Source organism: Budorcas taxicolor, chromosome 17 (assembly GCF_023091745.1).
Source record: "Budorcas taxicolor isolate Tak-1 chromosome 17, Takin1.1, whole genome shotgun sequence".
NCBI lineage: Eukaryota > Metazoa > Chordata > Mammalia > Artiodactyla > Bovidae > Budorcas > Budorcas taxicolor.
Genome location: NC_068926.1, coordinates 72,485,299 through 72,498,710, shown reverse-complemented (window position 1 = coordinate 72,498,710; position 13,412 = coordinate 72,485,299). Strand labels below are relative to the sequence as shown.

General features: G+C 69.9%; 1 protein-coding gene across 2 annotated transcripts; it reads right to left on the bottom strand.

Moving 5' to 3' along the window:
• Positions 1 to 287: 287 nt before the first annotated feature.
• On the bottom strand, positions 288 to 11,229 carry SCARF2 (scavenger receptor class F member 2). 2 transcript variants are annotated; one of them, XM_052654964.1, is made up of 11 exons: positions 11,078 to 11,229; positions 6,323 to 6,381; positions 6,113 to 6,214; positions 5,419 to 5,938; positions 5,099 to 5,317; positions 4,835 to 4,963; positions 4,167 to 4,270; positions 3,976 to 4,093; positions 3,663 to 3,790; positions 2,549 to 2,701; positions 288 to 1,792 (listed from the first exon to the last, which is right to left on the bottom strand). In XM_052654964.1, the coding sequence occupies exons 1-11, from the start codon at positions 11,227 to 11,229 to the stop codon at positions 954 to 956; spliced, it is 2,523 nt and encodes an 840-aa protein (XP_052510924.1). In that variant the 3' UTR covers positions 288 to 953. The 2 variants fall into 2 exon arrangements, with proteins under 2 accessions (XP_052510924.1, XP_052510925.1); XM_052654965.1 differs by having other exon boundaries at positions 3,663 to 3,775.
• Positions 11,230 to 13,412: the final 2,183 nt, after the last annotated feature.

The window sequence follows — 13,412 nt, the reverse complement described above, 5'->3', positions numbered from 1 at the left end:
CCTGCCCGGCACCACCAGCACGGGGGTGGGCCGAGTGGGTGCCCAGCACATTGGATAAAAAGACAAAGGCTGAGCAGATGGACAGGATGCATTTCTCACGTGGTCCTGGGGGACCAAACCTGGGCTCCCAGATGCCACTTGGGTCATGGGGTGCCAGGTCTCTTGGGGTGACGTCCTTGTCAGGGCCCAGCAGAGAGGAAGCAGGCAGACCATGGTGGCGGGGGGGAGGCACTTTATTCAGAAAGCTTTGGCCGAGCCCCTGCCAAGAGGAGCCCATCCTGGGGCCCCCGGGGGGGGGGGGTGGGAGCAGCCCTGCCGGGGGCCTATAAATACATCTCCTCAGGCCACTGGAGTCGCCCCTCGGATTCCCAGGCATGTGGGGTGCTGGGAGGCCATCAAAACCAGCTCGACAGCGGAGGGGGCTGGGAAGGACTGGTGGGGGACAGCCAAGCCCCCTGAGGAGCAGAGACCAGCCCTCCTCCCCAGGCTCCTGTCAACCAGAGGCCCTGGGGCTCAGCCAGTGGAAGGAGCTTCCAGCCAGAGGCACCAGGCCTTGACCAGAGAGGCATCCAGGGTGGAAGTGCTTCTGGCCCCAGCCAGTGAGAAGGCGGCCCAGCCAAGGCACTCTGGGCCAGTGGGAGGTGTTCTCCAGACAGAGCCCTCCTGCCCCTGGCCTGGGAGAGCCCGGCGGGCAGACGGGAGCCCTCCCCAGGGAGGCCGTGGGAAGGGAGGGGTCAGCGAAGCGCCTGTCAGGCCTCAGCCACCGGATGGGGCTTCCTGCCGCAGTGACCATGGTCCCGTCCAGGAGGGCCGCGGGGCCTGAATCAGCGAGACGCAGCCTCCCGCCCGGCGGCTCCAGACTGGGGCCCCCGCGGGAGACGCGGGGGCGCGGGGCACGGGGTGCCAAGCAGCGCTGCTAAGCGGGGAAGTTGCAGGCCCACGGGGCGCCCGTACTACAGCGTGGGTGCGCCCACCCGGCCCGGCTCGCCCGCCAGCTCCCGGCTCTTCTTGCGGGGCGGCTTCTGGATGGGGGTTTTCTTTCGAGGGGTGTCGGATCCGGACACGCCGGCTGCCGCCTTTTCGGGCCCCAGGGCCTCAGGCGCGGGGGACGCACGGGCGGGAGAAGAGGGAGGCGCGGAGCGCTTGGCCTTTTGCGGAGGCGCCGGCTTCTCTCGGGGGCCCTGCATGCCCGGGGGCCCCTCGGCACGGCCCAGGCTGCGAGTCTTGTCGCGCAGCTCGGCGGCCAGCATGGAGGCGGCCTCCGGCGCGCTGCGCGGGGGCCCGCCAGCGTCCGTGGGCTCTGGGAGGCCCGGGCCGCGGCCCCGAGCCCGAGCCCGAGGCGGGGAGGGTGCCGCGAGGCCCGGCCCCTCCTCTGCCAGCCCGGGGGGCCGCGCCGACGTGTCGCTGGGCGTCCGTTTCCTCTTGCTGGGGCTGGGAGCGGCCTCGGGGCCCGCGGGTGGAGGCGAGGGCGCGGGGGCGGCGGCGGCGGCGGCCCCAGCACCCTGCTTGCCATGGACCCAGGACACCTTGGGTTTGGTGGCGGGGTCGGGTGGCGGCGGCTTCCGGCGCTCGGGCGATGGCGAAAGCGACAGGCCTCGGGCCTCGTCTCGGACCCGGGCCGGCCGGGCCTCGCGCCGGGCCACGCGCGCATACAGCGCCCCTCCGGGCCCGTCGCCGCTCGACGCGGACCGCTCGCTGTCGGAGGACGCGGGGAGGGGCGCCGCCTCCTCCGCGGGCGTGGTCACCGGCGCCGCGGCGGGGGCCTCCGAATCCCGGCTCTCGGCGGCCGCCTCTGGCCAGGGAAGAGCGCGCCGGTCACCGCCCGCGGGAAAAGCTCGACCCTCCAGCCTCCAGGCGCAAGCCACCGCCAGCGCCCCCTCCGGTCCTCTGCCCGCCCCACTGGCGCTCAGGCGTCCTGGCATCCAGACGGGACTGGCATGCTCCCCGCCCTGACCGCAGACTTGGAGCCCCTGGGCAGGACGAGGGGCTCCTTCCTCGGCCACAGCTCCACCTTGGCCCCGAACCGCTTCCGCACCCCATTCCCGGCCTCGGGGCCACCATTGCCACATTTGACCCTCGATTCCTTATCCTTCCTTAAGAGCAATGCCTTCCAAGGCTCAGGGTCACCTGGCCACCTGCCCAGAGTCATTCACGGGGACGGTAGCAGGAGGAGAGGGGCCAGAAGCCCAGAAAGTGAGGCTGCTTCCTGACGTTTGTGAGCCAAGGCTTCCCCTCAAAGTGTGCCTCCAGACCCCGAAGACTCCCTTTCCTGTCTCCTCTTGCCAGCTCCTCCCCCAGCCCAGAAACATCTCTCTGCCTGGTCTCCCCAGATGTGAACCCAACTGTGGCTACCTCCCCAGACCCCCAGCCAAGTCTGGGGCTGGGCAGCACAGAAGCCTGACCTGCAGCCTCAGCTGTGTGTCCCCCACCCCTAGCTAACAGCATCACCAGCCCTTCCTCCCTGTTCCTCCGAGCCGAGATCTTTTCAGCGAGAACCCTTCGCTGGGTCAGAGCGAGAGGGGTCCTCACCCCAAGGAGGCGAACTCACCCTCGTGGGGTACGCAGTACACGGGGCCTTCATCCGTGGTATCAAAGGAGGAGAAGGAGGCCCGGGAGGACCATGATGGTGAGGGCTGCTCCAGCCCCGAGGGCGGCTCCAGGAAGCTGCAGCTGAGTGTGTGCTCCAGGTCGTGGCGGGCCACTGGGGAGGGGCGAGGCACAGCTGCCAGGGGCCCTGCCTTGCCCGAGCCAGGGCCCTCGCCAGCCCTCCCGCCGCAGTGAGGGAGGGACCCGACCAGCCATACCCCAAGACCCTGCGTAGGACAGGCAACTCAACAGGCCTCTCCCAGCAGCCAGGGAGCTGACCGAGGTCAAGCCGAAAGTCGTGAAAAGAGGGAGCACCTGGCTGGGAGACGCCATCAGACCCTCCAGGCCATGCTTCAGACCCTGCCCTGCGGCAGTTTCTGAGAGCAAATGCGCAGTGGAGAGGCCGCCCTTTGGCTCAGTCCACCTCAGCAGGCTGCCACCCCCAGGCACAGCCTCCACAGATGCAGACCCCACCAACAGAGAATCCCAGAGGCTGGCCAGCCTGTCCCCCTCGCACAAACAGGAGGTGGGCTCCAGCCCCTACACCTGTGTCCGTAGACCCCACCATACCTCCCAGGAGCCTTCATCACCTCGTCCCCTTCATCTTTGGAAACAAGTGGGAAAGACACAGAGAGCTTCCACCCCGGTGTGAATCAGTGCAGACAGAGAAGAGAAAACGGCATGCCCTGCAACCCGGCAGCTGACCCGTCCTGACAGCGGTGGGGGCCCAGGGGTCAGCCTGCCCTCTTTCCAGGGAAGACCCTGGCACTTCCAGAAGTCTGGGCCAGGGGCGGGGGCTTCGGCATTCCCACGCACAGGTCCCGCGTCCACCTGCGGCTCCGCACCAGGACAGACGGTGCGTTCACTCCCGCAGACTGCGGGGCGACGGGACGTCCAGGCCATCCCTGCCTTCCTCCCGGGCTCCCCCGTATCCGCGAGCCCTCTTTCCTCGCCCTGGGCGCACCTCCCCTCGCCCCTCTCATGGACAATCAAGGCCCCGCCGTTCCTATACTGACCCGGTCACGCCCACTTCCCGGCAGCCGCCTGCGTCGGGGGTGTTCCCCGGTCATCCTTACCTACGACCTTGGGCAGCTTCTGCCTGCGGAGCGGGATCCGGGGTAGCTTCATGCTGATACGACTGAAGCGTCCGCACAGGCGCTGCGGCGCCTTCCTCCCCAGCGAGAGCTCCCTGCGGGGGCGGGGCCTGAGCGAAGGGGGCGGGACCGTGCCTTGGCCGGAGGGGCGGGGCAAGCCAGCGGGTGCCCACCCACGGGGCGGGGCCTGAGTGAAGGGGCGGGGCCACCCGGGGCGGGGCCGGGGCTAGGTCTGTACCTAGCCGCAGACCGCGCACGACGCGCGCGGGGCTAAGGCCCGGCCGCGAAGCCTCACCCGCGCGCTGGGTCCTTGCCGCGGCAGGCGCAGCAGCAGCCGAGCAGCGAGAGCAGCAGGCCGAGGAGCAGGGCGAGCAGCGCCCCCGCGCCCATCACGCCCTTGCGCTGGTTGGTCTCTGTGGGGAGCGCCCGATCAGAGCGGGGGCCAGCGACCCCCGCGCCCCCGCTCGGTGGCCCCTACCCACTCACCCAGGCGGCAGGCACCGGTGACCGGGTCGCACGAGTCCTCGTGGCAGCTGCAGGCCTGGGCGCAGTCCACGCCGTGGAGCCCGGGCGGGCAGGTCAGGTTACAGCTAAGGCAGCGGGAGGTCAGGGAGGCGGGCGGGGTCTGGGGGCGCCGCCGAGCTACCCCACGAGACGCCTCCCGCGCTCGACCCCGCGGCCGGCCAGCCCCGCGTTCCCTGGCTCCACTCTCTAGGGACTGCGGCCACCCCCACCTCCAGCACGTCCTGGGCGATCAGTGTTTTGGAAATGCATAGGTGCACTCCAGCGCCGGGGAGTCTGAGGGCCCGGCGAGATCACTGTCCGCGGTGCCCACTTCGGGGGCTGACTCTTGTGTACAGGGAAGAGAGGCTGCCGGACCAGATCCGTGGGTGAACGTGGAGGTCCCTGCTCACTTCATATCATCAGCTCAGGGGAGCCCACTGAACACAGGCTGACCTGGCCGCCAGATCCGGCTCGAACGCCGGCTCCACACCAGGGCAGGAAACTGCCCCCCAAGAGCCCCTGGTTGCTCCCTAGCTGGCTGAGGGCCAAGCCTGGGTCCCGCCTGGTCGCCAATACAGCAGAACCTGAGGTCTGGCTGGAGCCCTGTGCCGGATACTGACTCCTCAGACCTCTCGTCCCCGGGCACTCACTGGGGCCCATGGACGCCCGGGCTGCAGAGGCATCGTCCGGACTGGAAGTCGCAGTGGCCGCTCCCGCAGTCGGCGCACACGAACGCGCAGTCCTCGCCGTACGTGCCATTGCTGCACTTGGTCTCACACCTCGGAACGCGGGGGAGGGGGCGTCAGAGGAAGCAGGGCCAACGACCCTGAAGCGCACAGAGCCCAACGCGGAGGGCGGTCGGGGAAGGGAGGGCGGCGGGGGCTGCGTGTCCGGGGCGCACGCGCTTCGCTCACCGGTCGCCGATCCAGCCCGCGTTGCAGCGCGCGCACTTGCCGGTCACGTGGTTGCAGGCGTGCCCGTCGCGACACGGCGGGCATCGGCGGCCGCAGCCCTCGCCGTAGAAGCCGGCGGCGCACGGCTGGTCGCACTTGGTGCCGTTCCAGCCGGGCTCGCACGTCAGGCAGCGGCCCTCGGCCACGGTGCACGGCTGCTGGCCCTTGCACTGGCCGCATCTGGGGAAGGGGCGGGAGGCTAGGCGGGGCCCGACCGCCGCACTCCCGCCCCCTCCGCTGCCTGTCCCTCCCTCCCTTCCCTGGGCGGGGGCCGCGCTTACCGGCGGCGGCAGCCCAGGCCGTAGAAGCCGGCGGGGCACGGCTCCCGGCAGTACTTGCCCCTGTAGCCGGGCTCGCACGCGCACGTGCCGTCCACCGGGTGGCAGCGGCCGCGGAAGCACTGGCAGTAGCGCTCGCAGCGCGCGCCGAACGTGCGCTCCCGGCACTGGCAGCGGCCGCTCTGCTGCTCGCACGGCGACGAGCTGCAGGCGCACTGGTTGTTGCAGCTGCGGCCCCACCAGCCCGCGCGGCACAGGCACGCGCCCGTCTGCGGGTCGCAGCGCGACGTGGCGCTGCAGTAGCACGCGCTGGCGCACTGCGGGCCCCACCAGCCGGGCTCGCAGCGACACACGCCGCTCCGCGGGTGGCACGCGCCGTGCTGGCACTGGCACGCATGCTCGCAGCGTGCGCCCCAGCGCCGCGCGTGACACGTACACTGGCCCGTCACGTCCTCGCACTGCCCGTGCGGGTGGCAGACGCAGAGCTCCTTGCAGTCGGGACCCCAGAACTGGCGCGGGCACTCTGCAGGGGCGGAGACGGGGGCAGGCCCGGGCGCTGGCGAGAGAGCCTGCGGGCTTCCCGCCGGCGCCCCGCCCCCGAGCCAGGCCCCGCCCACCCACCGCCCCGCCTCCCGCCCAGGCCCCGCCCCTCTGGGACCCTGCCCCCAGCGCCCCGCGCCCGCCCGGATCCGCTCACTGGTGTCGCAGTTGGCCCCGAAATAGCCGTGGCGGCAGCGGCACTCGCCGGGTCGCACGCACACCTCGTTCTCCGAGCACGTGGAGTTGCCTTCGCACACAGCTGCGGACGAGACCGGCCGAGGTGTCCCCAGTCCAGCCGCCGCACTTGTCTCCTCTCTGTGCACTCCCGCCCCAGCCCCCGGCCCCGATCCCAGGGTGACCCACTCACCGATCCCACACTCGTCCCCCTGCTGTCTCCAGCCGGCGCAGCACGTGAGCTCCTGGGAGCTGCAGGCAGAGACTGGCGCCTGAGTCTGAGCCCCTCGCGCTGGGACCCCCACCCCCACCCCCAGCAATCCCCACCTTGCCCCAGGGAGGTGGTTATCGGAAGCGCTGCAGTAGGTGCGGGGGACTCGAGTAAGTCACAAATTTCAGCCATCCAGACCAAACCCTGGGAGGCGGCAGAGAGCAGACCCCCTCCAAGAGCTCCCCAGCTCCCTCTACTTGCTCTCCTGATCTGTGCCCTCTTCCCCTATCTGCTGGGCCTGAAAAGAGACCCCAGGCGTCCGAGGAGGGGCAGTGGTGAGGTGGGGGTGGGGCAAAAGTCTCTGGGCCTCCAGGACCTGCTCCAGGCCAAGGCACCCCGGGGTGGGGTGGAGTCTGGCCCGATGGGTGTCATGGGTTCAGACCCAGACAGTGCCGGGACTGGCTGGGTCAGGCAGCACATCAGGGTGCCCTGTTGGGGCTAAGACAGGCAGCCTCTGAGCGAGGTGGGCTCGGCGAGGGGTCTGCTCGGGCAGGGGACACCCAGGGAGTCTGTCCAGGTGAGGAGAGTGCAAGCGAGGGCTGCAGAGCACCAGGGCGAGACTCGGGCTAGAGGAAGGCCACACTGGAACGTCCTCTCTGTGCAATTTCATGAAACCTCAATTTTATTTGGCTTTTCCAAGGTACAGTCGGAGATAAGAACTTCCTAAGTGTCCCATGTTGGGGTGGTGCAGCCTCCTGAGCCCTGGCCTGATGGGGTGGGCAGACACAGAGGTTCGGTGGCCCTGCCCAAGTGAAGCCATGGCCCCTGGCGAGGGTCATGAGGGCTGAGGTGGGGTGTGCCCACGCTGCGGGCAAAGGAGGTCGAGAAGGAACAGACACTCACACTGCAGGTCTGTGGGGTCTCAGATCCTAAAGGCACACGGCCTCCGTCCAACCTCAGAGCAAAGGAGAGGGTCTCTCGGGGAGGATGGGAACCCATAACTGGCAGGTGTTGGTGGAGGAGGTGGGAGGGGCTTGATGGCCCTGGTGGGTGGGGTTCAGGGAAAGGAAAGGCTGAGCTGCCCCTTAGCAGCCCCTCAGAAGATGCCCTCCATGTTCCCAGCTTGAGATGATCACTAAACCCCAGGTGGCACCCAGGACCCCAAGGGAGTCCCCTCTCCCAGAAAGGGCTGGATTCTCCTTTGGGCCAAAGATATGGGACCTGGGGAACAAGACCCATAAAGCCCCAAACTTCAAGGAATGGTCCAGCTTATTTTCCACAAATAAAACTGGAAACCAGAGACAGGAACATTCAACAGGCCTGGCTTTTCCTGACCCCCAGTGTCCCCACCCACCCAGCCCGGCACTGCCCTGAGGCTGCAAGGAGCACATCTGCGGGGAGACCCATCACCCCCTGCCTCTGCCTCTTCTGCCGGCTCTCTGGATGGAGAGCCTCTGGAACTGGTCCTTCTGCAGGCGACCCCACCAGAATGGCCTGCTGGGACGGCCTGGGAATACTGCCCGCTTTCCGTCCCGGATGGCCTGGCTTCCTCGCTCTGTGACCAGCTTGGGAGCTTGGCCTTAGGGCCACAGGAAGGTGCATTGGATGTCTGGGTCTGCCACTTGCTGTGTGGGCACAGAACTTAACCTCTCTGGGCGCCAGCCACTATATCTGTACAATGGGTACCCATAGGCTTAGCAGGAAGATTAAGAGAGTGAGACGTCTCCAGCTTTTGGCACCAAAAAAAAAAAAAAAAAAAGTCACCCAGGAAATTTCCTAATGACTCAGCCGGTAAAGAATTTGCCTGCCGTGAAGGAGACCCCGGCTCAATTCCTGGGTTGGAAGATCCCCTGAAGGAGGGCATAGCAACCCACTCTAGTATTCTTGCCCGGAGAATCCCAGGGACAGAGGAGCCTGGCGGGCTGCAGTCCATGGGGTCGCCAAGAGTCGGACACGACTGAGCAACTGAGCAGAGCTCAAGAACTCACCCAAGGCTGCTGTGCGCACTTCAGCCCATGCTGAATAGGCCCCAGAAAGCTCCCCCAGCGTGGCTGGCACCCAGGCCCCACCCAACAGAGCGAAGAACCCCACCCGCGGGCGGGCCACAGCCCGTGTAGAGGGCAAGCCTGTGGGGCCTCTCCTCCTAGACGGGAGGCGGGAAAGGCTGGGACGGGCTGGCAGCCTGGCTGTCTCAGATCTAATGAAAGTGAGAGGTCAAGAGAGGGGGCCGGGGACAGGGCAGCTCCGACACTCGGGCGGGACCCTGGGTGTCAGTCCAGGCCCCGCAGCAAGCAGGCGGTGCCCCGCCACGGAGCGCGGTCCCTGCAGCTGCAGCTGTGCTGATTTAGACCTTGATCTTGAACCTGCCCAAGCGCACTGCCCACTCACTGGGCCAGTGTCTGTCCTGCCCTCTGCCCCCACACCCCCCAGGACACCACAGTGGCCCTGCTCTCCTCCTGTCCCACCATGGGCACCCCCTCCTCTGTGCCCCCTGCTCTGCCCACGCTGGCTCCCTCACGAGGCTCCCCGAGTCCCAGCGAGACACTGGCAATGCCCTGGAGGCCTCCTCCGTGTGAGCCCCCACCCCAAGGTGACTCTATCTCAGGGTAAGGCCTGTCTTTCCAGGCTGAAAGGCTGGGACCCCGCGCCCTCCCAGAGACGATGCACAGAGAAAACCCCGGCTCGACCTTCCAAAGTGGACCCAGGAGGGACAGGCCACTTGTCCCCTGCCCCCTCAGCCCCGCCTCATCCTGCCTGCTTCTCTCCCACCTTCTGCTCTCCTGCCCCAGGGTTTCCAGGGCCTCAGTCTTCTCAGGAGTGGGCAAGAGCTCGGGTGGTCTCTCCTCCACCATCCCCGTCCCAGCCACCCGGGCCCCTTCCGCGGTTCCAACAGGCCCTCAGCACGCAGGGCCTGCCCTCCCCAGGCCCCTCTCACTCATCACCTCCGGTTGGGTCTCCCGGCTGAATACCTCCTCCCTAGCCCTTGCCAGATGGCAGATGACTTGTGGTAAGTCTCCCACCCTACACGCACACACACGCACACACATGCGCGCTCACACACACACACACACACACACACACACACACACACGGGACAGCTGTGCCCTGGCACTGCCGGGTCCGCACACACAGAGCCTCTGGGGTTTTACTGACAGAGATGGTCCCCTCCGTGGTCCTCCTGCCTGCAGGCGGAGGCAACAGCTAGTGGAGCTTTGAAAGGATGGTCCAGACCCTGGGGAGGGAGGCGGGGCCCCCAGTGGCGGTGGTTCCCATTAACCAGCTCCACAGAGGACCAGGGTCATCCCCCCTCCCTCCCCTCCACGAGTCGGGTGCCACCCCTGACCCCATTTGTCAGGAGCAGGGCCTAGCCTGAAGAGCTTAAGCGATGTGCCCGAGGCCACTCGGATGCGGAGGCCTGGGGATCTGAAACCCAGCCCAGGCTCCCGGCAACTGGAACGGGCCGCCCGATGGGGAGGTCCGGGGCGGGGGAGCGCGGCCGGCCGGCCGGCCCTCGCATCCCCCGGTAGGGACCCCCACGGGGAAGGAGAGCTGAGGCAAGGCACAGGCCGGCGGCGATCGCGCCCTCCCCCCCTCCAGGCAGCCCCGCCCGCCGCCGCCGCCACATTCCTGGGGCCGGGGAGGCCCGGGAGGCCCGGGAGGCGGCGGCGGCGTCGATGTGAAGCAGATGGCGGGCCAGGCCGGCCCCCGCCCCAGAGGCGGGGCTGGCAGCGGGGAGGGGTCTGCGCGCCTCGGGATGCGAGCTCGGAAACCCCGCGCGGCCCCTCGCAGCCCCTTGTCTGCGGCGACCGCCCTGCCCCCGGACGCAGCCTCCCTGGGCCCTGCGGCCCCGGGCGCCCCGACTGCCGGGGGCCCGTGGCCGCCTCTCCAGACGCCCGCCCGGCGCCTCCCGCCCGCGCCAGAGCACCCGCACACGCCGGCTCTCCGCCCCGCGCGGAGACGCCCTTGACCTCGCAGTGGCCGCTGACAGGCCAACCGGGCCCTCCGACCCCGGCGCACCCCCGGCTTCTGGCCCGCGCTCTTGGTCCTCCGTGCGCGGTCCTGGGCCCCGGTTCCCCGCCCCCTACAAGTCCTGTCCTCGCCCGGCCCACACGGGCTTCCCTAGCCGGCTCCTGGGGCACCCGCATCCCACCCGGGAGGGTCCGCATCCTCCCGAGGCCGGCGCCCGCCCTTGTCCTGTCCCGGCTCCCGGCCCACTCGGAGCGCAGGCTCCTCGACGCCCTGCTCCGTGACCACCCTCTTCCCACCCACGTCCGCTCTTGCTAAAACGCCAGTCTGTGCTTCCCACTCGCCTGGAGACCTCCCCGGCTCCCCCCGCGCAGGGAGGCGGCCGCCGCGGGCCTCTCGGCCTCCCTCCCTCCCGGCTCCGGCCACACTCGCCTGCCCGGGCCCTGGCACATGCCCCGCCACGGGCTCGGAATGCGCCTCCCGTCTTCTTACGGCCCTCCCAACCCGGCCCAAGGGTCTGAAATCTCGGGCCCCGTGTGTCTGCCCTCCCGGCGCCCGATGCCCTCCGCTCTCCTCTCGCCCGAGGTATCCTCGGACGCACCGTCGTGGCCCGGCGCCCGGGCTCGGGCTCGGCCTGGAGCGGAGCCGGCGTCGGGGAGGGCCGCCCGAGGGGCCCGCGCGTTCGGCGCAGGGCGGTCCCCGGCGCCCCCTCCCCTGTCCCGGCCCCGGGCGTCCCCTCCGGCCCCCTCCCCCAGCCCGGCCGGCTCCTACCCGGGTGCGCGGCACACGTTGCGGCCGCGCGGGCTCAGCTCCTGGGGCGCCGCGGGGCCGGGCAGCAGCCAGAGCAGCAGCAGCAGCAGCGACGGCCCCCCGGCTCCCCGGCGCCGCGCCGGCCCGGCCCCCCGGGGCCCTGCGCCCTCCATGCGGCGCGGGGCAGGCGCGGGGCGGGCGCGGGCGCGGGTGCGGCCGCTGCGAGAGCGGCCGGAAGCGGAGTGCACAGCCGGGCGGGGGGCGGCAGGAGGGGCGCCGGGCCGGGCAGGAAATTCCACATCGGCTCCCTGATCCCGGGCCAGCCGCGGCCGGCCAGGCGGCAGCGCCCGCCCCGCGCGCCAGACCCCACCCTCCGGCCGTGCCGCCGCCCCTCCGCGCGGCCCCCGCCCCCAGGCGGCCGCGCGCAAACTTGGGGCGAACTTGGAAGGGGCCCGCGGGCGGAATCCCCGCCCGCCGCGCCTTTCGCTCCCTCCCCAGACACCCACCCGAGAAGCGGCCCCTGCGCGCTCCCGACGAGGCCCGGCCCCGGGGCGGCGGGAGGCGGGTGGGCGCCAGGCGCGGCGCACCAAAGCTCCCTGGCCAGCGGCGCCTCGGGACCTCAGGTCAAGGCCGCAAGCCGGCCCCTGCTCCCGCGGCGAGGCCCTCCCGCGCCTGGCGGTGCGGTCAGCGCCTTCCGAACCGGGCGCAGTCAAAGCCTGCAGAGACGGCGGCGCCCGATGCTTGAGGCCTTGGGTAGGCTGGGTATGGACCAGAGGCCTGGGCGAAGGGGCCCTGTAGGGACAGACGGGAGCGCTGCCCGCAGTAGAACGGCCCCGCGCCGGCTCTGAGAGATCCTGGAGGTGAAGGCAGGCGGCAGAGGCTGCGGGGGCAGCGGTGGGGGCAGCCAGGGACGCAACCCCTGCCTACAAGCCCTTGTCGAGGTGAGAAGGTGCGCTAGCAGCCTGGGAGAGGGATTCTGCTTGAGAGGCCGTTGGTCCCAGAGGGTTTCCAGAAGGTGGAGCCACTCCCGGAGGCCCAAGGCTCCTAAATCCAGAGTGGGGCAGGGGCGGCAGAGAGAGGGGGTGCGTGGGGCCTGGGGACCTGGAGGAACAGGGCAGCAGAGGGGTCAGACCCAGCTCCCGGCCCGAGGAGCAGGGAGGGCAGGCAGGCCTGGGGAGGGGACGGCAGCGGGGCGGCCAGCTCCCAGCAGAGCTGAGCTGGGCCTCTGGGGACCTCAGAGCCGGAGGCAGGGCCAGGGTGGGGGGCGGGCTACGTGCGGGCTCCCCGAGGAGGGCTCCTGCCTGTCATGGGAGGGTCCATCAAGGAGGAGGGGGCCTGATCAGAGGCCCCGACAGGCCCAAGGCTGTGGGCACTGCTGGGCTGCCAACAGACTGGGTGCGAGGGAGCCCCCGGGGTTTGGGGCCCCCTCCGCCAGCCGCGCTGGTGCAGGATGGGGGCGGCCTCAGGCAGGGTGGCGGGGAAGTCGAACTCCTGCGGTCACGAAGCAAACACTTCTCTGGGGCAAGTCAACAGGCCAACCACTTCCGGGCAGCCCTGCAGGGCACGGCCAGATCTCCCAGGGCCCCGGCCCCTCCCACGGAACCCCCATTGGCTGCCCTCTAGGGTGGCCAGCAGAGGTCCGTGCGGCTGCTCTGTCCGCCCTGCTCCTGGCTCTAGAGGCGTCGCCCAGCTGGACTGGGTTCACGGACAGGAACCTCAGACTCCATCACCTCCCCGCCCCCCTCCAGCCCCAGAGCTCCTTTGGGCCCCAGCTCTGTGACAGGCACCTCAGGACTGTCTGAATGCAACTCTCTGCCCGGCCCTGGCCGTGTGCCACCTGTGTCTGCTGCCCGCAGGACAGGGCCATCCCCAGCCTTGTCTCAGGCCTACCTCGTGCCTGATGGCTAGTTTCCCGGCCCCACTCACGCCCCCGCCGGGAGCCTGGGTACAGGCGGAGTGGGGGGCCGTCTGTCTGCCTGGCCTGTGCCAGGTGGATACCAAAATGAGGGCGTGCCCACACGACTGGCCAGCACAGAGGCCAGTAGTGGAGGCCCAGAGCCTGGGCCTGGCGGGGGTGGCTCCCGGAGGAGGCCAACTTTGAAGGGAGAGAGTGGCCTGGAGGCTCGAGTGCAGCCGGAGAGCCTGCCCAGCTGGCAAGGGCTGCCTGGGCTCAGGGAGGAGGGGGCGGGCTGCTGGCTGTGGGCCAGTGCTGCACCGCTCCACGGCAGGGCAGGGCCCGGTACGGCCGGGTCTCAGGAACCCTTCCAGGCCTCAAGGCTACCCCGCCCCATGCCCTGGGGGCCTCACAGACCCCTCTCCATCCCCTGCAGACCAGAGGCCTCTCGCAGCCAGGCCT